At 53.1% G+C, this 26,092-nt stretch overlaps 1 protein-coding gene across 1 annotated transcript; it reads right to left on the bottom strand.

The window, feature by feature from the left end:
* Positions 1–434: 434 nt before the first annotated feature.
* Positions 435–24,852, bottom strand: ZNF335 (zinc finger protein 335). Its single transcript, XM_004370289.3, has 27 exons — positions 24,291–24,852; positions 21,425–21,665; positions 20,779–20,856; positions 20,260–20,568; positions 20,029–20,163; positions 19,016–19,162; positions 15,890–16,142; positions 15,599–15,776; positions 14,287–14,399; positions 13,464–13,482; positions 13,228–13,344; positions 13,063–13,139; positions 12,815–12,975; positions 11,851–12,083; positions 10,598–10,691; positions 10,366–10,460; positions 5,142–5,401; positions 3,648–3,759; positions 3,196–3,570; positions 2,161–2,303; positions 1,932–2,083; positions 1,679–1,782; positions 1,511–1,588; positions 1,250–1,333; positions 1,096–1,161; positions 932–1,013; positions 435–852 (listed from the first exon to the last, which is right to left on the bottom strand). Exons 1-27 carry the CDS (start codon positions 24,489–24,491, stop codon positions 725–727), a joined length of 4,035 nt encoding a protein of 1,344 aa, XP_004370346.1. The 5' UTR covers positions 24,492–24,852; the 3' UTR covers positions 435–724.
* Between the last annotated feature and the right edge of the window lie 1,240 nt (positions 24,853–26,092).

Here is a 26,092-nt window from a genome sequence, read left to right as displayed (position 1 = left end):
CAGCCCAGGATCCCAGTGTCTTCCGTCTCACCTGGCATCCCCACCCTTCTGAGGCTCAGCTGTGCCCACGGGCCTGCAGAGCCCAGAGCCCTTCGTCATCCAGCTCCAAGCCCCACGCTCCCATGCTGGGCCTGCACTGACACTCAGGAGAGAGACTTGCTGCCCTGGAGCCACCACAGTGAGTGGGCAGCCAGGCTCTGTGGGACTCTTGGCAGCTCAGCCATCTCCCGCTTTCAGGCCTCTGTTCCGAGGATCTGCCCAGCTGTTGGGCCCCTGGGCCCCTGTACTTACAGAGGCAGGGAAGCTGTACCATGCAGCCGGCAGCCTCCAGCCACTCCCACCCTCAGTGGGCTGTTATCAGGCTCCGCCTTCCTCTGCTTCCCAGGTCCTTGCCTGGCTCAGGCTGTAGCAGCAACTGGACAAAGTAAGCCGGCCAGGGCTGGACTCTGGTCCCTTTATTGAGACTGAAGGGCCAGAGGGTCCATCCAAACAAAAATAAAGTTCTCTCCCAAAGCCTGCCTGCAGGCTGGGGCACCCAGCAAGTCCTGGCTGGGGCCCGCAGCTGACCCCAGCCCTAGCAGCACAGGTCTGGCTCCCTCAGAGTATTGGGATGCTGGCTGCCCAGTATCTGGAGACCCCAGGTGGTGGGGTAGGGTGAGTCCTGGCCCCCCCACCCCCAGCATGATTGGCCCCAATATCCATGTTCTGCTTCGGGCCCTGGGGCTCAGTCATCAGTCAGGGTGATGACGTCGTACTCGATGCCCTGGTGCTGCAGTTGCTGAATGTGCTCCGGTACTGCCTCCTCCGAGGTGAACAGGCCCTGGGCTTGGGCCATGGCAGCATCAGCCACCGCTGCCAGGAGGGAGAGGGGGGTGAGCCTGAGGCCCAGGTGCTGGGCCCATGCCCTGGCTCCCATGGTCTGGCCCCGTACCTGTGACAGCCGAGTGTGCTGCAGCTTCAAGCTGCGCCTGTGTGACAACCTGCTGGCCCGGGGACACGGGCACATACTGGATCTGGAAGGGAGAAGCTGATGAGGTGTTGCCCAAGGGCCCTGCCTGTGCCTAGCCCCCGCCTCCCCAATCTCAAGGGCTCTACCTGGGACTCCTGAAGGAATGGGGTCCCTTGTTCGTACTGGATATGTGTGATCTGGCCCTCCTGTACCTGGGAAGAGAAGCCAACCCCATGGTCCCAGAAGGAGACTGTGCAGCCCTCCCCGCCACTCTCCATCCTGGCCCCAGGCCTGGCCTACCTGGATGTGATGTCCCTCGGGGACCACAACATACTCCTGGGGGAGCAGGTGCTGGACTCCATCCTGGGAGATGATGTACTGTACCTGAGAAGGGTGGAGAGGAGGCAGGTGGCTGGGCCCTCCTTGCTGGGAGCTAAGCTGGGAAGGCAGAGTGGGGATCAGGGACAGCCCACCCTCAGCAATGGGGGTTGTAAGTGAGGACCCTGGGAAGGGTGATGGTGGGGAGGGCGGGCAAGGCTGAGGTGGTCAGCAGCTGCGCACCTGGTTGTCAGAGGTCACCAGGTGCTGTACCGTCTGGCCATCTGCCGTAGTGATCTCCTGGATATAGGTGGCTTCCTCCTGCCAGGGCCAAGCCAACTCTAGCCTCAGCACTCTGTCCCCTACCCCTGCCCGGGGCCAGCCGGCAGGGCCCCCTCCCTGGCCTCTCACCTGGTTGGTCACTGTCTGCTCCTGAGCCACGATAATGTGGTCCTGGCCCAGTGCCTGCTGCAGTCGTTCTGGGCCCAGGACCCCGTGACTGGATTGGAGTGCCGCTGGGCAGAAAGGGAGGACGCTTACCCAGGGACCCAGGAACCCTGAGACGCCCCCTCCCCTGCACCATCAGAAGGGTGCCTTCTGGGCAGTGGCTCAAGCCCCTGGACCCCATCCCAGTACCCACCCTGTGGCCCCAGGGGCGGCTCACTGTGCAGTGTGGCCAGCGTCTCATCGCTGTTTAGGATGATGGTCTGGGTAGGGGTCCGGGCTGCGGCCCGGGCTGGAGGAGCCCCTGACTTCCTCCCATCAGGACTGTGAAGCCGCTGGATGTGGAACTTGAGGTGCCCGTTCCGGTTGAAGCTGAAGGGAGGGGAGGAGGCTCAGGACCGGCTCAGCCCCAGGGGCCCGGCAGCCCCTGCCTCGGTGCCCAGCCTCACCGCTGCCCGCAGAGGTGGCACTCGAAAGGCTTCTCGTTGGTGTGGGTCAGCATGTGCCGCCGCAGGTCCTTCTTGTTCTTGGAGGCGAAGCTGCACTGGCTGCACTGGTGGGGCCGCAGGCTCGAGTGCTGTGCCATGTGGGCCTGCGGGAGGGCAGAGGTGGGCTCTGGCTGGTGGGCGGGACAGCAGCAGCAAACCCCAGCTCCTCAGAGCTGTACAGGGAACCTGTCCCCGGGTGAAGTGGACCTGGGAAAGCCAGCACCCTGGGCACCAGCGGGGAGCTGGGGAGTTCACACCAGACCAGAATCTTTGGGGCTGCTTGGATGCTGAATGAAAAGCCCTAGGCTCTGTCATTAGGTCACTTGGACAATCCTGTCCCCGCTCTCAGACTGTCTACCCATGTGTAACCGACAGGTGCCAGATGAGAGAACCTCTGAAGGTACCCTCCAGCCTTGGCATTCTGAGGTTCAGGGCCCCGCCTGACTGCATCTCATCCTCTGGAAGGTGGGGCTGGAGGCTGCTCACCTGAGCTGCTGTGGGGATTCAGTGCATGGCTCGATCTGAAACCCAGGAATCTTTGGGCAAATGGAGAGCCCCTGGGACTCAGCCATAAACCTGCTCCAGAACCTGCCTCACTTGCCTTCTCACCACCCTTGAACTTGAACCTGCGCCCTCAGTACTGTAGACAAATCTCCCTAAGCACGCTGCCTGTCTCTACACCTCTGTGCCTTCGCTCCTGCAGGCCGAGCTCAACCACCACCTCTGTGACATCTCCCCACGCCTCATGACTTGTTCTCCGTTTGTGCTCTCTACCACATGCATTTTGTCCTCACTGGGGACGCTGTCTGGCATTAGTCCCCTTATGTCTCGTCTGTCTCCCGACCAGACTGGGAACTAACTCCCCGAGAGCTGGAACCTTGCTGAGGCATCTCTGTGACCCTAGCAGGGACAGAGGGCCTGGCTGGAGGGAGTGCTCAATAAAGGCTTGTTATACATATGAGCGGCTGAGTGAGCGACAGCTGGGGCACCACCTACCCGGACCTCGGGCCACTGGCGGGCACTGAAGGGGCAGTCAGGGCACTTGAAGGCGCTAGGCCCAGCATGGGCCCGTTTGTGACTCTCCATCTCAGCTCGGCCAGGAAAGGCCTCAGCACAGATCTTGCAGGAAAACTTCTTTGATGCTGCAGCAGCTGCAGACGGTGGGGAGGGGGGCACTACCAGGCCCAGGGCTTTGCTGGCTGCCGGAGACGGGGAGGCGGAGGCCTGGAGATCACCACTTTGGTGGGTCCTGGCCGGAGATGGGGGCTCAGGGCCGTCTCTGGACAGCCCCCCACACTGCAGCAGGGGCCACTTGGTGCCAGAGGCCAGGGCTTCGGGACTTGGGAAGGAGATGGAGCCATCGGCGGTCAGCTGTTGAGACACCAGGAGTGTGAGGAGCCGAGGCAGGGGGTGCAAGTGGGGCAGAGGCTTGCCACCCAGGGCCTCACCTCGATGTGATGCAGCTGGGTGCCGTCGGCTGCCATGATGTAGTGGGTGCTGGCTTCTTTCAGGGCCTCACTCACCACCACGGCCTGGGCAGCCTCCCCGGGGGGCTCCTCGCTGTGGACAGAGGGAGGGGTGAGGTGGGCTTCTGGGAGAGGATGGAGGGCCAAGGGGCCCCCTCCCCCAAGAAACAGTCATCAACCGAGGGCGACTGCCACCACAGAGGACGTGGGAGTCAGAAAGACCTGGTTTGCCTCCTGGCTCTGCCTTTTGCCCACTGACCCGCCACTGCCTCCTCTGTAAATGGTCACAAATGCCCAGCATATGATGTTGTTGGGTGCCATCCAGTCGATCACAGTGACTCCATGGGACAGAGTAGAACTGCCCCATAGAGTTTCCAAGGCTGTAATCTTTACAGAGCAGATCACCAGGTCTTTCTCCCTCGGAGTGGCTGGTGGATTTGAACAGCCAACCTTTCAGTTAGCAGTTGAGCATTTAACCACTGCATCACCGGACTCCTTACGGTCCTGCTCAGAAGATGGAAATCCCACCCCCTCAATGGGCATGGTCAGGGTGAGGCCAAGAGGTCCTGCCCAAGTCTGGCCAGGTGGGACAGGCAGCAGACAGTGGGCGGGGGAGGGGGAAGGAGCGCTGGTAGCTGTGGACCCGGTAGCTCTAGAAGGGGAGGAAGGGTAAGACGACCTGCAGGCCGAGAGGAGAGGGCAGGTACTGACCGACTGGCCCTTCTCCCAGCATCGGCCCAGGGCACAGACAGGGATCCTGACTCCCATCCCAGCTACACAACTGGGGACTTAGATTCTTCCTCAGACTGTGCCAGCGTTCAGTGAACATATAAGCATTTCGGCCCCAAACGAGCTCAGTGCAGAGGAAGCCAAGCGTGCGTGCAGGACCTCAAATACCAGGAAAGGAGCCTGAGCTCGCTCGGAACATCAGCACAGAAGAGCCCTCTGCGATCACCACAGAAAGAGCATGTGAGCTGTGGTGCCACTGCAGGGTGACCTCAGGCGAGTTACCCTGTCTGAGCCCGTGCTCTCACAGGCACAGTTTCAGGGAGATGATGAGTCCAGCACCAGGCACATACAAGTGGGCAAGAAACGGGAGCCCCTGACTTGCAGAGAATGCGGCTCCACCAGTGCCCAATCACTTGCTATATATTAGGGTTTTGCCTCCTGCTATCTAGGTCTGGTGGTGCAGTGGTTAAAGTGCTTGGCTGCTAACCAAAAGGTCAGTGGTTCGAACGCACCAGCTGCTCCACAGACAAAAGATGTGGCAGTCTGCTGTAAAGATTTACAGTCTTGGAAACTCCATGGGGCAGCTCTACTCTGTCACATGGAGTCACTATGAGGCAATCAACTTGACGGCGATAGGTTTGGTTTTGGGGTATCCAGGCTTAGATGGGCAGGGCCTTCATCTGACCCACCCCCACCCCAGCACGCTTATAAAAGACTGGAGGGAGTCTTGGAGACCAAAGGTCTCACCTGTAAGGTGTGCCAGGAGCTGACGTCCCCTCTTCCATGGGGGGTGCCGTGATGACACTGTAGCCAGCCCCGCCAAATGGCCCGGGCGCCAGGGTGATCTGCTGTAGGTCAGGGGGGCCTAGCTGGCTCTCGGCTGCCACGCTGCCCCCTGGCTCTGCCACATGGAGGGTTACCACCTGTGGAGCAGCCCCTGCTGGGGACGGCTGCCCACCAGAGGATGCTAACTCTGCTTCCGCATCTTCAGACTTCACCACAGCCACCTGCAATGGCACCAGCAGGCATTACGGGCAGGGCTGGAGGCGAAGATCCATAGCTGTCTCAGTGCCTCAAAGCTCACCCACACTCCGGCCAGACCCAGTGCCATCTCCACTCATTCTCACCAGCAACTGGAAGCAGACTCAACAAGAATAGAGCAGAGCGATTTTGCCCCTCAGGGGGCATTAGCAATATCTAGAGACATTTTTGGTTGTCACAATTCAGGTGGTGGTGGGGTGCTACTGGCATCTAGTGTGCAGAGGCCAGAGATGCTGCTACAATGCACAGGGCAGTCCCCTCCTCAAACAAAGAATTCTTTGGCCCCAAAAGGTAACAGTGTTAAGGTTAAGAAACCCTGAGGCAGATCCCTACCTCATACTCTATACGAAATGAACTCAAAATGGATCAACGACATATATATAAGAGCTAAAACAATAAAACTCTCAGAATAAAACATAATGATAAATCTTCAGGACCTTGTACTTGGCAACAGGTTCTTAGATACGACACCAAAAGCATGAGCAACAAAAGAAGAAAAAATAGACAGCCTGGACTTCATCAAAATTAAAAAAAAAAGTTTGTGCATCAAACGACATTATCAAGAAAGTGAAAAGACAGCTACAGAAAGGGAGAAAGTCTGTGGAAATCATATATGATAAGGGTTTAATATTCAGAATATATAAAGAACTCCAACAACATACAAAGGAACACTTACAATTTGTCCTTCTGTGTCTGACTTATTTCATGCAGCTTGTTTTTAAGGTTCATTCATGTCATAGCACATATCAGAACTTCATTTCATTTCTCATTACAGCAGAATAATATTCTATTGTTTAGATATACCATACTTTGTTTATCCTAAAATGGCAAATTTTAGGTTGTGTATATTTTACCACAATTAAAATAAAGAAACCCTGGGGCTGAGGGACAAGTGGCAAACCATTTAAGAAAAACGATAAAGTCAGAACTCTATCTCATATCTTACTCCAAGTCCACTTCAAATGTGTTAAAGACCGATATGTAACAAATGAAACATTAAACCTACAGCAAAACTGTAAAGCGAAGTTAAAACAAAACAAAACAAAGGAAATTACCAAAGATTAGACAGGCCCATAAGACAAAACAAGACTAAATGGGCACACCAGCCCAGGGGCAAGGATAAGAAGGCAGGAGGGGACAGGAAAGCTGGTAATGGGGAACCCAAGGTTGAGAAGGTTGACATGTTGTGGGGTTGGCAACCGGTATCACAAAACAATATGTGTATTAATTGTTTGATGAAAAACTAGTTTGTTCTGTAAACCTTCATCTAAAGTACAATTAAAAAGAAAAAGAAAATGACGGGGAAGTTCTGGATAAACTGCTTATTAGGAAATCAAGACGAGATGAACTGCTTTTTTGTTGTGGTGTGTTAATAACACAATTAAACCACGGAATGAAGTATGGGCTTCAGAAAAAGGAAGTAAATATGACTCTCCCTAATTAAAACTAATGAGATAAATTTCACTTGTGGTACCCACAATACACTGGCTAACGACTCCCTCGAAAGGCTCAGGAATTCAGTTCACTCTATTGCCTACATATTTGAAACAGTCTATCCCAAATTTAACTCAACTGTCTAAGCCTTTTCTACTTACCAAATATTCAGCAGATGAATAATATAAAAAATACAGCTCTAGATGTAATCAGGATGCCCAGAAACAAAAAACATATGGAAAAATGAGAATTTCCGGATTGTTCAATATATGGGCAAAGAGCAGTTTTCGATTTTTCCAAGTTAGTTTTTCTACAAGCAATCTTCTATAAGCAGGCAACTACTCAGGACCTGAGGTTGCCGTTAGTCCTTGGGCAGCAAATGGCCAGGGAATCCCTAAAGACCAGAAGTTCTCCTGGTGCTGGTGGAGCTCGTTGTACCACATCTGAAAAACCACTTCCCCTTTTATCATCTGCACAGCCCCCCAATGTTCTCACCCTCAGATGTTGCTTTGGCATCTGCTTCTAAGAGTGAAATGAACACTAAGAAAATGAAACCTCCCTGATGTGTTATTCTGGTCATTAAAAATGGAATAGCACAAGGAGAAAATAAATTGCAGAAATTCGTCAAAAGGAGTCCCTTAGTGGCCTTCAGCACTCACGGGGTTGGCTACTGAAATACGAAACGGCAAACGTGAAAGAGCTGGAAATGAACAGACCTGTGTCACAGGGCTAAGAGCAGAATCACAGCCTCCAGGTCTCCCCTTCCCGGTTCTAGCTGCGCTCCTGTTCCTGATCATTTTATGTTATGATAACTCCCTCATTATTAGCCAGTTTATGCACTTGATGTCCTCATCGTGTGATTATTTCTAACAGATTCATTCTCAAAACTCATCTGCCACATTCCTCGCCAAGCATTCTCTGGAGTCACTTTCCTCTTCACGAAATTATGCCAGTGTTTCCTTTCCCATCATCTATCACCTATTGTTTATGGCTATTGTGCAGATTGAATTATGTCCCCCAAAAACACGTGTTGTAAATCTGAACCTCTATGCCTACGGTTATAAACCCATTTGGGAATGGTTTTCTTTGTCATGCTAATGAGGCAGGATTGGTGTAGGGTGTATCTTGAGTCAATCTATTTTAAGATATAAAAGAGGTGAAACAAGCAAGTCAGTAAGCAGAGATGGGAAGAGAGATGCCAATCCACATGAAGACTGTCCAGGAGCAGAAGCTCAGAAGAGACAAGGACATTCCTCCAGAGCCAACAGAGAGAGAAAGCCTCCCCCTAGAGTTGGCGCTCTGAATTCGAACTGCCAGCCTCCTAAACTGAGAAAATAAATTTGTTAAAGCCAAAAAAAAAAAAAGGAATTGTGAGGAGTCTTTAATGACTCATACGAGAGATAAAGGTGGAAGGAGCCCTGGTGGCGCAGTGGTTAAGAGCTTGGCTGCTAACCAAAAGGTTGGCAGTTCAAATCCACCAGCAGCTCCTTGGAAACCCTATGGGGCAGTTCTACTCTGTCCAATAGGGTCACTATGAGTTGGAATCGACTCAATGGCAATGGGTTCCTTCATATACGAAGAGCTCTTGTAAAGCAACAATAAAAAGACTAACAATAGAAAATAGATATAGTACACAAAGAGGTAATTCAGAACAAATAAAAATGGCCTCTGACTATACAAAAAGTTCATGCTAGTTTATAATCACATCATTATAAATTAAGACCATGCAATGTATTTCTAGCAGACTGATAGAGATTAAAAAAGATTGATAATACTAGTGTTGACAAGGGTGTAAGGAAATATACCCTGGCAGTGCCCCTGTAAACTGGCTATCCTTTTATAAGGCTTCATACCCTCTGACCCACCAATTCCACTTCTAGGCGGATTTTTTTTTTTTCAAACCAAAAAAATGTTTATCAGCACTTGAAAATGTATGTGCATTCACACACTCCTTGAATTAACGAAAAACTGGAAACAATCCAACTAACAAAGGACTACATCAACTTTCAAACCTCCATATGATGGAATGACATGGAGACATAAAGAATGAGGAGCTCTGTGTGTGCTGGCCAGGAACATGGAAATCACAGTGTTGAGTGAAGAAGAGGCAGGTTGCTGAGGAGTACGAACAGAATGATCCCATTTTTGTAAGGAATACAAGGTCTATGTATTAGTATGCACGTGGACAAAACTCCGGAGAAATGCTTATTAACCTGCTAACAGTGGTTACCTGAGAGGAGGAGAGGAATGTTAAACACTTTCACCTTCTGTATTAAATATTTCTGATTTTTTGTTTTTACAACAAGTATACATTTTTGTAATCAGAAAGAAAAAAACCCAAAAAACCAGCATGACAGCAGCACAGGAGAACTGCATGCAGACGGACCAACAGAACAGAACTGAAAAGTCTAGGAAGAGACTCCGGTACCTGTGGGACTCTATTCCACTGCACCACCAGGGCTCCTGTGGGAATCTAGTGTATGCTAAAGGGGGCATTTCAAACCACTGAAGAGGATTAGATTATTCATGACGCGGCATTGGACAACTTTTTGAAAAAGAATAAAGTCAGACCTTGACCCTTCCGCGTACAGCACAAATAAATTCCATATGGAGTAAAGACTTAAGTGTGAAAAATGGAACCCTAAGAAGAAAATATAAATGATGGTTTACAGAGTCTTGGAGTGAAGATGAAGAAGGCTTTCTAGATAGGATATCAAAGTTGAAACTATAAAAGACTAACACATATAATGATCTAAAACTGTAAAACGTCTATATACCCACCAAGCCCCACGAACGAAATCCTATGACTTCTAAGTCCAACGCCAGATTGCCTCCTCTAAGGAGTTTTCTGTCACCCAGCCCCATGTTATGGCTCCAGGTTCTCAGAATTTATCATCTCAAACACGTACCTGACATCTTTTCAAGAGGCCAGGACACAGGAGGTGCTAACAAAATTCTCTTGGAGGTGGGCTGGCTGTGCTGGGGTGGTGGCTATGTGTGTGAAGGTGACCCCAGGCAGCTGGGTGAAGGGGGAGGAGAAGTGGAGACGCTGAACTCCACGGAGGACCTGCTGGCCTCAAGGAGAACGTGCCACGAGCGAGGCCTGAGCTAGAGAGAGCCTCACAGAAGGAGAGCACTCGACCAACAGGAAGCTACTTCCGGCCCCTGGGGCAGAAGCCACAGGCAGAGGCTGGCCACAGAGCCAGGAGGAAAACCAAGCAACGGTGGGGCCCTGGAAGCCTGGGGATGCAGCATGTAGGGCTCAGCAAACAGAGATCACTGGGGAATGCAGAATGGAGTGGAAGCTGGGAGCTCCTCTGATGGGCCCTCCCGACCTCTGTACCTGCCCATTGGATTTCAGTGGGTCTGGCTCCTCTCTAACTGGGAGCCCCTGAGTGTGGGGCACGTCTGCTGCATTGCTCTGCTCTAGCCCCAGAGGCCAGTGCAAGGCTGGGCATGGAAGGCACTGGGGCAGGCGGGGTCCCGCAGCACTCACCTGCAGGGGTGGGCCCCCCAGCTCCCGCTGGGCACTCATGTTCAGCAGCAGATCCAAGGCTGTCTGGGTGGCCATCGCAGTCGATTCCTCAGCTCCTGGAGGGTGGGGGTGGGGATCTGGGCCTTAGAAAGGGCTGGAAAACTGGCACCCAACACCGCCCCTCCCCTCTTCCAGCCCACACCTGCTTTACCTGTGCCCCTACCCAGCCCCCTACCCCTCCTTCAGAGCTCACCCTGCTGGTAGATGATGGTGGCGCCGCCCAGGGTATCAGAACAGAGCAGCGGGGGGGTCTCTGGTGACTGGAAAGGCGTTGCCTCTGGGGGGACCTGTGGGATGGGGACACGGCCAAGCCTGAGAAGGGCGGCTGAGATTTGAAAGCCATTTACTCAGCCCCTCCTGTGCGTCAGGCATGTTGCACCTGCTGGCTTGCTTCATCATCAGCACCACTCTCCGTGATACTTACCAGACCTGTCCTACTGATCGGAGCCTGGGGGCGGCGGTTAAGAGCTCGGCTGCTAACCGAAAGGTCGGCAGCTCAAATTCAACAGCCGCTCCTTAGAAACCCTATGGGGCAGTTGTACTTCATCCTACAGGGTTGCTATGAGTAAAAATGGACTCAACGGCAACACTTTTTTTTTTTTAATGCTACAGATGAGCACACTGAGGCTCAGGGGGTGAAGTGGCCTGCCCAAGACTACCGCTACCAAGGGGCAGAGCTGGGACTTGAATCCAAGACTATCTAGCGCCTGTGTTCTTCCAGCGCACCATGTAGTCCATCTGCTCAGGGCTGCTGCGTGAGCGCACATGTGGCTGAGACCACTGGCTGCATACCCAGAACCCACCCTCCCCTTCTTTCTTGCTAACAGCTCTGATTTTCATCAAGAAGACAATGTACCCAGCTATAAGACTACGTTTCTCAGCCTCCCTTGCAGGTAGGTAAAGTGTAGCTAAGCAGAAACCTCTGATAAAGTTCATGAGGAAGACAGATGGGAGGCATCACTTCTACCCTTCTCCCAACCCTTTCTTCTGCTTCCTGCCTAGAAGGTGGCTAGGATGGCTGGAGTTCCTGCAGCTACACTGGACCATGAAGCAACCATGAAGCCAGAAGTCCTGTGTCTAACATGGCTGAGCCAAAACATACAGGGAGCTTGGTCCCTGATGACTGTGGAGGCACCACACCAGCCCCGGACTGCAGACCTTTGGTCTTCTTTTATTATGAGAAAATAATAAAGTACTATCTTAATTAAGCTACTGGTATTTCCAATCTCTATTACTAGCACCAGAAAGCCACCACTACTCTGAGCTTAGGGATGGCATATCCGTGACCTCAGCTGATCTTTACCACGACCCAGAGAGGCAGGGATCATTACTGCAACAGAAGTGCAAACAAGGATGCTGAGGCTGGGAGAGGTGATGTCATACTGTCCTCCTGGCCCATGACCCCAAGTCCCTTCTATCTGTTGCTGCCTCCTCAGCTGAGCTTACCTCAGGAGGTCCTGAGGGGCTGGGGGATGGCCCAGGGGCTGAGCTGTGCTGCTGCTTCAGCTCCTCAATCTGCTGCAGAGAGAAAAAGGGGCGGCGGCGGGACGGGGGCTCCTCGGGGTGGCGCCGCCCCCACTCCTCGAAGCTGCTCGCATGGCGGCACCGCACGTGCAGGCGCAGGTTCTTCTTGTGCCGCGTGCTGAAGTGGCAGTACTCACAGGCGAAGGGCTTCGCCCCTGGGGGCACACGGAGGGATGCTTGCGCCTGCTGAACCCTGACCCACCCCCTCCAGGAAGCCTTCCATGACCTCAAGGACCCCTCCACTCGACTGACTCCCAGCAAGTCATCCCTAGACACAAGCGAGCCCACGCCGTGTCCACTTTGGCGGCCAAAGACAAGAATGAATCAGGTCCGCCCTCGGCACTCAAAGCCTTCCTGCTGGCGCCTGTTTCCAAGGTCATCTGACCAAACACCCCTTGTGAACCATCTCCCCTGGTAGGAATCTGGCTAAGAAAGCACCAGGCTCCCTTTTTCCAATCTTCCCACAGTATGCCTACCACAGGGATGGGCACCAATGAGGAGAAAGTACCAACATCTTCACTGGGCTGAGTGTACGATGCTGCTTCATGTGCCGAGGACAGGGCCTGTGGCAGACCCGTTTCTGGCTCTGTGCCCAGTAAACAGACAGGGCTCAGGGAACAGACGGAACTGTCATAACGACCACATGGTAGGTGCTTCTGATTTCCCCATCTCACAACCGAGGAAACAAAGCCTCAGAAAGGGCAAGGGGCTGGCCCAGGGTCACCCAGGGAGTAGGTGACTGAGCCAGAATTTGGTCCAGGCTACAGAGTGAGCTCACCCAGGGAGGGTTCCTTTGCTGCCCCATGGCTGGGGCTGCCCAGGAGGAAGAAGACAAGAGCTGAGCCTCCAATCCAGGGAGTTGGGGGCTGGGGCATGGCTGGCCCACCTGTGTGCTTGACGGCCACGTGGGACAGCAGGAAGTCCTCTCGGAAGGTGCGGTAGGGACAGAAGCTGCATTTGAAGGGCTTGTCGCTGACATGGGACAGCTGGTGGTTCAGCAGTGCCTTCTTGTCCTCGCAGACAAACTCACAGAACTCGCACTTGAACCTGCAGGCAGTTGGAGGGAGGGAAGCTCAGCGATTGGGGTGGGGTGGGAGGCTGCTCCCAGTCCCAGGGGGCTCCTGGAGGGTGTACCTGCGGTTGGCGACAGCTTGGATGTGCGTGAGCAGATGCATTTTGAAGGTGTAGCGCTTCTTAAAGGACTTTCCACACTGGGAGGAGTGGGTGGAGGCTCAGACGGCAGGCTCACCAAGGAGGCCCCTTGGGCCCCAGCCCTGCCCTGAGCTCCCACCTACCCACCTTGTCACACATGTGGGGCTTCTCAGTGCTGTGTGTCTTCATGTGCTGAGTGAGCCTCTTCTGCATGGGGTAGACACGGCCACACACGGGGCAGGGGAAAGAGCTCAGCTTTGGGGTCTAGAAGGTCCCAGAAGGGGCCGGATGGATGAGAAAGGGAGAGTGAGACCTCACCTCCTGCCCTGGCAGCCTCTGAACAGCCCCCAGCAGCCCTTCCCAGGCCAGGGCCCCAGACTCACCGGATCTGGCCTCTTCTTCCTGGGGGAGAAAGCCACAGGAGTTAGACCAAACCTCCTCAAGCGCACTTCACACCCCCTCACATTGACCCAGCCTCAGCCGAGCATCCCTACTCTCCACCCAAGTCCCTTTCCAACTGGGTTTCCCTGAGGAAAATGTTAAGAAGCATGCTGTGAATAAGTTCTGCATTCAACTACATTTGGGAAACAGTGCACTCTTTCTCTGAGTCACAAAATACATTTGTACATTAAAGGCTCTGAGAAGTTCTGCAAGAAAGAGATCGGTTGAACCATGTTCAACTTGGTGTCCCCTAACCTTTTTAGGATCCTGTATTCAACCTTTGCCCACCTCTCCCAAGATGTGAGGCTAACTCCTCCTTGAAGCTGCAGAGCTAATCACACTTCAGTGAGCTATCGCTGGGCCCTGAAGAATTTTTGTTTCTCCCCACATTTGTCCTAAGCCTGCTCTCTTAGTGCCGTGAGAAAGAATATGGGCTTGGAGTCGCCAGATCTTTGGATCACTTACTGAGCCCCTTTAGGTACACAATTTCTTTTAATCCCCTTAACAACGAGTGTCCCCATTTTACAGATGGGAAGCGAAAGCTCACAGCAGAGAAGAGTCTGCATTGGGGACCTCAAGGCCCTGCTCTGCCCCTCCTTGAGCCAAGTGATCTGGGCTGAACCGCTTTGCTGATTGCATGTGCAATGTGCTGCGAGTGCGGCTGGCCCAGAGCAGGGGCTCAGTACACGGGAACAACGGTCCCTGGGCCTCCACTTCCCCACCCTGGCCAGCCTCCCCGCTCCTGCCCCGCCCACACCCACTGACCGGTCTCGGCTGTGCACGGCCGCGTGTCGGATGACGTCCTTCCGGTAGACGCTCGTGTAGCTGCACTCGTCACACTTGTAGGGCTTACTGCCCACGTGGTTGAACATGTGCTCCTGGGAAAGAGGTGGAGGGACAGTGGGCCAGGGCTCAGCCTCCCCTGCATCCCCACCCCACCTGTGCCCTCAGCCACTGGCCCTTGGTGCCGCTGTGGGAACAGCGCACAGAACGGGGAGGGCTGGACAGCAGAGCCTCCACAACAAAAGCTAGGAAGACGCTCTCCCGTGGGAGCATCTGCTCTGGGCCAGGTGGCGCCACTCACCATTTGACACAGCAAGGAACTCAGGCTCAGGGTGGTGGGACTTGCTGAGGTCCCACAGTGACCTTGTGGATGGCAAAGCTTGGGGCCAAACCCAGGCAATGTCGCTCCACAGCCCATGCTTTTCTCACCCAACTATGTTCCAGAGGATAACTTCCACGTCACGGGCTCCCTGTCTATAAGGGAGCGAGCGCTGTGTGCAGAAAGCACCAAAACACCAAACCAGGACCAGCCGTCCGGCCAATTCTGACTCACGGCAACCCCATGTGTTCATGGTAGAATTGTGCTCCATAACATTTTCAGTGGCTGATTTTTCAGAAGTAGATTGCCAGGCCTTTCTTTCAAGGTGCCTCTGGGTGGACTCAAACCTCCAATCTTTCAGTTAGTGGTCAAGTGCATTAAACCCATCCCTGAACAACTCGCTCTGCCACTTTGGCCAAGCCGACCGCAGTTTTCTGAGTCAGTAAAATGGGGCTATCAACACCTACAGCCTCGCTGGACTGCTGCGAAGATGAAACGAGAGTGCACATACAGCAGGTACAGGCCTGGGGTTGCTTTGGCCCAAACGGCACCTTTGGGCTATGAGAAAAAGGAGTCCCTTTCTTGAGACACATTACTGCCACCTGCTGGAGAACTGTTCTAACATCCTGAATTAGATGAAACGAGTTTCCTGCCATCTGCCAGGCTGTGGTCATGGACAGGCCAGTCTATGACGTCCACCAAGTACAGTGGCAACGCCTCTGTGTACTGTGTACTGTGCACCCTGCAGAATCACCACTGCAGCCCTCCCCATGTTCAGGCAGATGTTCCTCAGTGTGCCAGCAGGCAGACACGTGCCCTGCAGATCGAGGGGACGGTGACCTGGATGTGCAGTTAGCTCCTCTCCCTCTCAGCACTGCCAGCTGGCCTCTGCCTGCCGCCTCCTCCCTGTCCGGGGGTACCTACCAGCCTCCGTTCCTCCCCCGCCCATGCCTCTCAGCCTCCTGCCACACGCACCTTGAGCGAGGACCAGCGGCGGGAGCGGTAGCTGCACTGCAGGCACTTGAAGAGCTGGGGGTCGCCGGCCTCATGGGAGTTGACATGGAAGCGCAGATCCTCGTGGGACAGGAAGCGGGAGCCACAGATGCGGCACAAGAAGGGCCTCAACAGTGGTTTGGGTGACTTGTAATAGTACCTGCCAGGAGGGTGTGGGGAAGGGGCTGGCTGGACCGGGGGGGCCACAGAGAAGCCACACTGGCCCCCAGGCCCTCCAGCTGCCTTCCGCACCCTCGTCTCTGCTCCACATACTTGCGGTATTTCTTGCCAAGGAAGCGTCGGGAGGGCCGGCCGCGGCGGCGGGGTGGGGCGTCGGGCTCGTCCTGGCTGGAGGGGGCTGCATTCTCTGTGTCCGACTGGCTCACAGCGGGTTCCCTGGGGGTCCTCCCAGGCTTGCCCAGGGTTGCCCGGTGTCCTGGGCCAGAGGAACTGGGAGCCTCGGGGTCCTGTGGCTCCGGGGGGCTCTGTCCACTCTGGGAACTCACCAGAGACTCTCCTTCCACGCCTGCCACGGACACACAGATCACAAATCAGCCACAGACCCATCAGTCACAGACCACTAACAAGCACGCCAGGTCACTCAGCAGGCAGTGGCAGGCCTGGCTAGAGGACAGCACAGAGGGCCCACCTCCTGCAGCTGACACGCTGTTAGCACTGCCTGACTTAAACGGGATGCTGTCCAGAGCAACAGCAGGGGACCTGGGGTCTCCTTGTCAGGAGACCTGGGTTCCAGACATGGCTCCATCACCGATTTGCTGTGTATCTGTCCACTCCCCCTCTCTGAGCCTCACAGTCCCCATTTGTCAAAGGGAGACGGTAATCGCTGCACTACTGACCTCACAGAAACATTCTCAGGTTTGGGAAGCAGTAGCAGTACTTTCAGTTGGTTGCTCCCAGGGAGGGGAACTGGGAGGCTGGAGGGTAGATGCGGAGGGAGGGAGAAGATGTCACTGTAGGTGCTTTCAAACCTATTGACGTTTCAGCTATTTGAATGTGTTATCTATTCAAAAAAATATGCTGCTGCTGTTGAGTAGGTTCCGACTCATGACGACCCCATGTGTTACAGGGTAGAACTGCTCCATAGGATGTTCTCAGCTATAATTTTCAGAGAAGCAGATTGCCAGGCCCTTCTTCTGCGATGCCACTGGGTGAGTCTGAACTACCAACCTTTAGGTTAGTAGTCAAGCACAAACTGTTTAAGCTACACAGAGACCTTCAAAACAATAGTTACATACTTTATTGTTAGCTGCTGTCAAGTAGGCCCCTGACTCACGGCAACCTCATGCACAATGGAATAAAATGCTGCCCAGTCCTGCGCCATCCCCATGATTGGTTGTGGAATAGACTGTTGTGATCCATAGGGTTTGTCACTGGCTGATTTTCAGTAGATCACCAGGCCTTTCTTCCTAGTCTGTCTTCATCCGGAAGCTCTGCTGAAACCTGTTCAGCATCAAACTTATTCAACAACAAGCAAGCCTCCACTGACAGATGGGTGGTGGCTGTGCATGAGGTGGAATGGCCGGGAAGTGAACCCAGGTCTCATGCGTGGAAGGCAAGAATTGTACCACTGCACCACCAATGCCCCCATTTGAATATATTTTTAAATTAAAAATGATGCAGACAGTGTCAGTAACATGCTTTTTCTTGACTGGGGTGCTGGGTCATACAGGTATTTTTGCTGGCGACAATTCCCTGAGCTGTGCACTTAGGATCTGTGCGCTTGTCTGTACACATATCTCAGTAAAAAGCTATTTAAAAAAAAGACTGAAGGACATAATGATCCCCTCCAAATGGTATATACAAAGACAGCTACCTTTTTTAACCACTGATCTTTGTATGTTCACGTGGACTCCACCGTGTACTGTACTTTTATCCCAAAGAGCACTAAAGGACTCCTTTCACTATTTCTTGTAAAGCAGGTCTTTGAGCTATGAGTTCTCTCATTTTTTGTTCATCTGTGAATGTCTGTTTCTCCTTCATTTTTGAAAGATAGTTTTGCTGGATATAGTATTCTTGGTTGACATTCTTCTTTTTTCAGCACTTTTAATGTGCCATCCCATTGTCTCCCGTTAACCGTGGTTTCGGTTGAGTAGTCAGCTGTTAGTCTTATTGACAGTCCTTTTATACATGATAGGTGTATTTTCTTTTGCAGCTTTCAAAATTCTTTATCTGTGGCTTCTGACAGCTTTTCTGTGATGTGTGCAGGTGTGAATCTTGTGTGTAATTCACTGAGTTTCTTGGATTGCAGATTAATTTTTAAATCAAATTCAGGACATTTTTGCCAAATAATATCATAATATAATAATAATATATACATATATATAATAGTAATATTATTTCTGCCATTTTCACTCTCTCTTCACCTCTGGCACATGCATTATGTATATACTGCCGAACCTGATGGTGTCCCACAGGCCTCTGAGGCCTCTGATTTTTCTTGTTTTTATCCTGTTCCTTAGATCAGATAATCTTTATTGGCCTATATTCAAGTTTGCTGATTTTTTGTTCTGTAACCTAAAATCTGCAATTGTGTTCCTCTAGCAAATCTTTCATTTCACTTATACATTTTAACTCCAAAATTTCCATGTAGTTATTTTTATAGGGTCACTATGAGTCGGAATTGACTCGACGGCAACAGGTTTTTTTTTTAATCTCTACTTGGTGAGATATTCATCTCATCATTTCTTTTAATTCTTTAGATATGGTTTCCTTTACGTCTTTCAAAATTTTTACAACATAGTTGTTGTTAGGTGCTATCGAGTCAATTTTGACTCACAGTGACCCCATGTTACAGAAACTTGCCCCATTGGGTTTTCTAGGCTATAATCTTTACAGGAATACATGGCCAGGTCTTTCTCCCGTGGAGCTGTACCTTTTGCTGTCGGGGGTAGAGCATTTAACCCTCAAAACAATACTAAAAGACTGCTATCACCACCATTCATAAAAAAGGGAACAGGAGATTCAAGAGGCAAAGCAGCTAGTGAGTGGTGGAAGCAGCACGCACACCCGTGTCTGGGTGTTTCCTGCCCCTAGAGTGCTCTAGGCCAGGGCTCCTAGGGCATTATCTCTGCTGTTAGCCCTACTCCTATGTTTGCATTTCAGGAATCGTATTTCACACATGCCTTCTTAGTTCAGATATAAAGACCCATGCTTAATTTACCACTGGAAGGCATTTTCACAAAGCTGAGATTTCATTTCTTGAGTTAAGGATTCTCAAGCTTAGGTCTGGAAGGGCTTTCCCCTTCAATGAGGGGACCTGTAGATCACCCTGGTTTGAGACATGCTGCTCCACATGCACTCGGCTCCACAGAAGCAAGTGGAAGATAAGGCCACCTCTGGGCCCTACACACACAGGTCCCTCCCCCAACCAAGTCTCACCATCCGGGAGGTCTGAGGTCTCCAGGCGAGGCAGCTTTCGGGGCCGGCCAGGTCTCCTTCGGGGTCTCGGCGTACTGGAAGCAGGGCGCTGGGGCCGCAGCTGCCGGGCCCGGGGCTCATCCTCGGCCGGATTGTAGTCACTGTCCTCTGCGGAGGCAACAACAGGAGGTGGGTGTCAGTAGCTTTCAGCCCTGACCCCTTGCACGGCTCCCCTGGAAAGAGGCCCACTTCCTCACCCCTGCCTACTGGCACCCTATTCCTCCTTAAAGCCCACCAGTGATGGCTCCTCCCAGAAGCCCTCCTGGATGACTGAGCGTCCCTTCTCCGAGCCCCTGTAGTCCTTTCTCTGCACCGTTTCTGGCACCTACCATTGGCTCACACAGCGTCTTTATAAGATTACAAAAAGATGCCTCTTTCCCAAGACCCCTCACAGCCACTGCTGGAAAACAGTTGTAACAAACATGCAAGTCTATAAACACATTAAGACTGTGCTATCAGCCACAGCAGCCACCAGCCACATGCGGTTACCGAGCACTTGAAATGTGCCTAGTCCAAACTGAGGTGTGCCTTCAGTGCAAAATACACACCGCATTTTACAGATATAGTATGAAAAAAAGAGAATATTTTTTATAATGTACTTTTATGATGATTACATATCAAAATGATACTACTTTAGATACAGCAGGTAAGTAAAACATGATTAAAATTAATTTCACCTCTTTTTAACGTGTTTACCACAAAAGTTACAAGTACACATGTGGCTTGCATTATACTTCTATTGGACAGACGTGAAGGGGATCCCCTTAGAGGTGGGGCTCTTTTTCAGTGCACAGCCTGCACAACGGCACACATAGGGTCCTACTCTCAGAGCCTGGCCTGCCCTATCTTAACACTGAAGCCACCTGTGGCTGCGTCTTTGCCAACTCCCCTTTCCTGGCCCTCCAACTGTAAGTGAGTATTTGGGGATAGGGACGAGGGTGGGGGTGGCAGGCCTGGGAGCTGTGGTTGCCTACCCTCCAGGTCATCAATGGCGCCAGCATCTACGATGTCGTCATCATCCTCCTCCTCAGGCCCCTCCTCCTCCTGGGCCTTGGCTGAGGCACCCCACTTCCGCAGACGTCCCTTCTTACCAGCTGCCGTTACTGCTGCTGGGGAGGGTAAGACAGGCCTGCCATGACTAGCTCCCTGCACCCCGCCCCCAGCCTACCATGCAGTCCTGGGCAGGTGGGCTACTATGGACGGACCTGGGCGGAAGTGCCTCTCCCGCATATGGCGCAGCAGCGTGGCCTTGGTGCTGCTCCGGTACTGGCACATCTTGCACTTGAACTGCTGCACCACCACCACCTCCATCATGGCCTCCAGGCTCTGCAGGTCTGGCTCCTCGGCACCAGGGCCTGGAGGTGGCTGTTCCGTCGGGGAGCTGGGCCCATCCCGTGCCTCCTCTGGCGGCTCCAGGCACGTGGATGTGGATGTGGGGCCGTCGGCCAGGGCCTCGATGGCCGCCAGGCTGTGGGCCAGGGTGGAGCTGGACATCGGCGACGCCACGGGGGCTCCTGCGGGTGGGTGAGGCAAACAGTGCGGAGGGAAGCAGATGGCAGGGTTGGCCACAGTCAGGCCCAGATATCCCAGAACCCAAGTGCCCACCAGAGGCCACCTGTCAGTAGAGAAACTGAGGCCCAGAGCAGTGGATAACCTGCCAAGATCACACAGTGAGTCAGTGGCCATGCCTGGCCTCTCCCCAAGTCCAGCGCCTGGGGTCTTACCATCGTCTGGGCCTTGCAGGATCAGGAAGCGTGTGGTCTCGGCTCCGCCATTCTCAGCACTGGTCACAGTGATGCAGCCTGGGCAGAGATGGGGGAGTCCCAGCTGCAGACCCACACTCCACAGGCCACTCTGGCTGCCCACGTGGCTCGAGTCAGCCCCATCACCCCTCTCAGACTCAGTTGCCTCCATTAGGAGGGCTGTTAGGAAGCCCTGTGCGTGACACGCTAGCCCAGCAGCCTGTCTGAGCTCATGGCCCAATGCCGTTCACTGCTTGCTGGTGACAGTAAGTAATTTTAAGTCCTTTGTGCCTCAGATTTCTCATCTGGAATGTGAGAATTATAAGAGCATCCACCTTTTGGGGTTACTGGAAGGATTAAATCAGCTACTCTGTGTAAAGTGTTTAGAACAGCACCCAGCACAAAGAAAGCTATTCCCGTTTCTGTTATTTACGGACCTTACTATGTGCCCTGTCTCATTAAACCCTCATGCTACTTACCACTATCAGACAGGGGCTTCACTCCCACTAATGCATTCAGGGCTGTACGGTTATTTGCCCAAGGTCACACAGCAGGGGTGAGCAGCTCACTCTGCCAGACTCTGCAGGGAAATCCCGTGGGGGACCCTCGCCCCCTCTGCCTGACTCACTCTGGATGAGGTCGGGCCCGATGGTGGACTCGATGATCTTGTCAATGGCTGAGCCCAGGTCCGAGGAAGACGCTGTGCAGTCAGACACCAGCATGGCGGGGTCTGGGAGTGCGCTGGAGTGCACCAGGGCTGGGGGGTCACCTGTCACCCCCGCCGCTGGACCACGGGACACAGAAGATGAATCTGGGAGATACCCATGAGGCAGGGGGTCCGTGCTCGAACTGCTCTCAGACACCTCCTCCTGGGGTGGGGGAGAAGCAGGATGGAGGGCATTCAGGAGCCAGCGGTGGGCAGACAGCCCTGCTGGACAAGCTCTCTGGTCCAGACACACAGTGAGCAGAGCTGCCCACACTCTCAGCCCCACTTGGGACCAGCAGGAGAGGCCCTCCAAGAACAAGCCCCGGGGTTCCTGGCTTTGTCTGGTTAGGGATCACTCCAGAATAAGAGAAGGTGCTCCCATCCCCCATATTACAGACAAGTGGAGCTCTTTCACTAGGCCTTTGCTTAAGTTGTTTCCTCTGCCTGAAACACTCTTCCTCCCATCACCCCATGGCTAACTCCAACCAGTCTGCACATGACCATTTAGCTGGCGCCTCTTCTAGGAAGCTGACTCGGACCCCCAAGACCAAGTACTGCTCCCTCAGTGCTGCAGTCCCCGCTACTTCCTATCACATCACTGCCCACTCAGCACTGTAATGTCCTCATGCCACTGTACCCTCCACGAGGGCCAGAACCATGTCTGTCTTGTCCCTTGCTGTATCCCCAGGGCCCAGCACAGGCTGGCACATGGCAGGCCCATCTCAGGTGAATTAATGAATCCCAAGTTGCCAAAGTGGGGTCCACTGCTGTGCACTTCTATCAAATGATATAGATATCATCCTCCCTGTTTTATGGAGGGGAGTGCCTGGCTGGTGCAAACAGTTAACACACTCAGCCACTAACTGAATGGTTAGAGGTTCTTGTCCAGCCAGAAGCACCTTGGAAGAAAGGTGTGGCAATCTACCTCAAATCAGCCACTGAAAACCCTACGGAGCACAGTTCTACTCGGACACATGTGGCATTGCCATGAGTCGGAATCAGCTCCATGGTTACTGGCTTTTTCAAGTGGTATCTTGAATATAATCACTATTTTGCAAATACCAATAATGGTAATGGCTCATACTGAATGCTTACTATGTGTTGAGCACTGTTCTGATTGGTTTGCATATATTAACTCACTTAATCCTCACGAAAACTCTATGAGGCAAATATATTTATCATTCCCACTTTACAGATAAAGAAAGTGAGATCTAGAAGTGGGATAGTTTGCCCAAGATCACAGAGCTAGAAAGTGTCAGTCAGGAGGAGATGGTTTAAAAAGTGGTTCCAACATGGGTGAATCTGGGAAAGCATTACGCTGAGTGAAATTAGTCGCAAAAGAACAAATGCTATATGAGACCACGATCGTAAGAACTCAAGAAATGGTTCAAACACAGAAGAAAACATTCTTTGATGCTTACGAGGGTAGGGAAGAAAGGAGAGGGGTATTCACTAACTAGATAGTAGATAAGAATTATCTTAGGTGAAGGGAAGGACAACACACACTACATGGGAAGTCAGCACAACCGGACTAAACCAAAAGCTAAAAAGTTTCCTGACTACAACCATGGTTTCAGGGGACATCTAGGTCAATTGGCATAACAAAGTTGATTAAGAAAATGTTCTGCATCCTAATTTGGTGAGTGGCGTCCGGGGTCTTAAAAGCTAGTGAGCCGCCATCTGAGATACATCAACTGGCCCCAACCCACCTGGAACAAAGGAGAATGAAGAATACCAAAGACACAAGGACAATATTAGCCCAAGAGACAGAAAGGGCCACATAAACCAGAGACTCCATCAGCCTAAGACCAGAAGAATTAGATGGTGCCCGACTACCACCAATGACCACCCTGACAAGGAACACAACAGAGAGTCCCTGTTGGAGCAGGAGAAAAGTGGGGTGCAGAACTCAAATTCTAGTGAAAAGACTGACTTAATGGTCTGACTGAGTCTGGCGGGGCCCCGGAAGACGTGGCCTCCGGACTCTCTGTTAACCCAGAACTGAAACCATTCCCCAAGCCAACTCTTCAAAGGTTAGACTGGACTATGGGACATAAGATGATACTTATGAAAAGAGTGCTTAGCTCAAGTAGATACATGAGACTAAATGGGCAGCTCCTGTCCGGAGGCAAGATGAGAAGGCAAAAAAGTGACAGGAGCTGGTTGAATAGACATGGGAAATCCCGGCTGGAAAGGAGAAGTGTGCTGTCACAGTATAGGGATAGCAGCTAGGATCACATAGCAATGTGTGTATAAATTTTTGTATGAGAAACTGACTTGAGCTGTAAACTTTCACTTAAAGCACAATAAAAAGAAAAAAAAAAAGTGTTTCCAAGAGAATGTCAGTCGGCAGTTCACAAAAAGAGCACCTCAGAGGTAGGTATTCCTGCTCCATTTTACAGACGGGGAGAAGGAGACCCAGAGAGGTCTCCCAGGGAATCAGGGCAAGGCGAGCACTCAAGAGGCCGTCTGTCTCTCAAAGTGTGGGGACAGTGGTTAGTGCAGTGGGTAAGACCACAGCTTAGATATGAATCCTGGGTGTCTACGCTCTGTGCCTCGGTTTCCTTTTATGTAAAACGAGAAAACGAGTGGATGTGCCTTACAAGGTATGAGGTTTAAACGAGACAATTCACATTAAGGGCTTGGTATGGTACCTGGCTCACAGTAAACCAGAAACAACAAACATAAGCCGTAAGCAAGTCTTGTTGGCTGCTTCCCCTTCCTTGGCTGCCTGGGACTGCTGCCTGCGGTACCAGTCTCCACCCATGCCGTCCAGCCCGGCACATACCAGAGAGCTGCCGCCGCGGTCCGAGCTTTGCCCCACGCCGGAGTCGTCGGCCTCTATCGGTCCCGGGGCGGCCGCGGCGTCGCTGCTGTCGGCCGACACGGCTTCCGAGGTGCCCACACTCAGGCCACTTTCGGAGGGCTCCTCGGGCCGGCCAGGCCCAGGGGTCGCGTCGCTACTGCTCTCCACCTCGTTCTCCTCCATCGGCTCTGAGGGTCGTCTGGTACAAGGGCGCAGGGTCTGTGGCCCTCACTCTGCGGCAAGAGGTGGAAGGGACTGGAACAGGTGGGCCACTTCCCGGGCCTGGCGACCACAGCCCACACATCTGCATCCTTGCGCCCATTTTGCAGATGCAAAGACTGAGGCTCGACAGGGCGGGGCTTTCTCGTGTCCACAGAGGGGAACTCTGGGCAAACAGGACCGAGAAGTCTTGCTTCCCGGTCGAGGGCTGTTCACCATTCCCAGGAGAGTGGTCAAAGGCCGGTAATCTTGATCCTTTCCCGATTTCCCCCCTCCCCCGTGGCTCACACAGAGTGGTTCGCTCTACGCGCCCCATTCAAGCTCAGTGGTTCAGCCCTTTGGACCCCTGGATCCCCCCAGTGCTGGGTGGGTGGTACAGCCCGCAGGCCCCCTGGGTCAGTGGTTCGCTCCCCCCTCCCCTGGTTCCCCTGCGGAGGGGGCTGACAGAGACGGTCCCGGGGCCTGGCGACTCGGGGCTGTCCCCGGCGCTGCCTGCGCTCCAGACCTGACGCCATCTTGTGGCGGCGCCAGGTTTCCGCTCAGGCAAGTGCGAGAGCGACTAAAGGGCCTGGGACCCCGGGGCCCTGTTCGGACAGCCCCGCCGGCCCGGTACCTCGCTGCCGGGTGCTCCCGCAGTGCGGCCCCACTCCACAGCAGGGCGCAGTGGGACGACTTGACTCTGGCCGACACTCACCCGACGCTCTCGTAGACGCGTTCCTCTCCGACTCCGGCATCGACAAGGTCGCCATCCTCTTCCCCCCCGCCGCGGAGGGACCCATCATCCTATAGTAGGCCGGAACTACTTCTTCCGCCGTCCTGGGGAAACTGCAGGTTTCCATTATGTCGGAAGGTCGCTCTGAGGTCCCAGAACCGTAATCCGGTCTGTAGAGCGTGTAGGATTTTGCATTTCGCCTAGTTTGGGTGATGGGGGACGCTATGTGTTGGGGACTACTTTTTCTCCCGGCGGAAGATTACAAAGGGGAGTTGTTCTTTGACGTCACTGCCTGGGTCCCTTCCTTGGTCCGCAGGGCTGGGCGCGGCGGCGAAGGTGGCCCCACTGTTCTGGGGGCGTGGTTCCTAGTGGCCTACCCACGCCCCTCCCGGGACAGACGTAGAAAGCGTTCCCGGCGGCGTAGAAAAGCCTGAGGTGGCGGCGAGGCTTAAATTTGGTGGGGGAGAAATAAATGTTATCAGTTATTTTGCCAGGCTCTTTACCGATTATTTAACGCTCCCATCATGCCTAATCGGGTCCTTCCTGGTTAGCCTTGGTATGTCCTGGGAGCCTTGTACAGATGGGAAAACAGGCCTGAAGATGGGAAGTGGCTAGTCCAAGGTCACATCAAGTCAGGGGACGCGGGTCTCCAGGAGGCAGGTCCAGATGCCGGGTTGGAGAAGTGGAGAGGAGCTGATGTGTTGGACCTTAGTGGGGTTTGCATACAAGTTTGTTAAATTATTAACCTGGAGGTCAAAAGGTCCTCCCACAGCTGCCCTCTCTGTGGGTGGTGAAGGTATATTTAAAGGCCTTCGGCCCTTGAGAAGAGGTATTTCCCTCCTGATGTTCGAAA

This window comes from Trichechus manatus, unplaced genomic scaffold, assembly GCF_000243295.1.
Source record: "Trichechus manatus latirostris isolate Lorelei unplaced genomic scaffold, TriManLat1.0 scaffold00008, whole genome shotgun sequence".
Classification (NCBI taxonomy): Eukaryota; Metazoa; Chordata; class Mammalia; order Sirenia; family Trichechidae; genus Trichechus; species Trichechus manatus.
This window is presented reverse-complemented; position numbering and strand designations above follow the sequence as displayed.

Bases quoted from the DNA above. Each gene is read 5' to 3' on its own strand.
- ZNF335 (XM_004370289.3), bottom strand. From the start codon at position 24,491: ATGGAGGAGAACGAGGTGGAGAGCAGTAGCGACGCGACCCCTGGGCCT. The intron at 20,164-20,259 runs GTCCGTCCATAG...TACCCTCCCCAG, and splicing joins GGAGAGGCACTTCCGCCCAG to CAGCAGTAACGGCAGCTGGT. The intron at 10,692-11,850 runs GTAAGCTCAGCT...CCCATCCCACAG, and splicing joins GCCCCTCAGGACCTCCTGAG to GTCCCCCCAGAGGCAACGCC.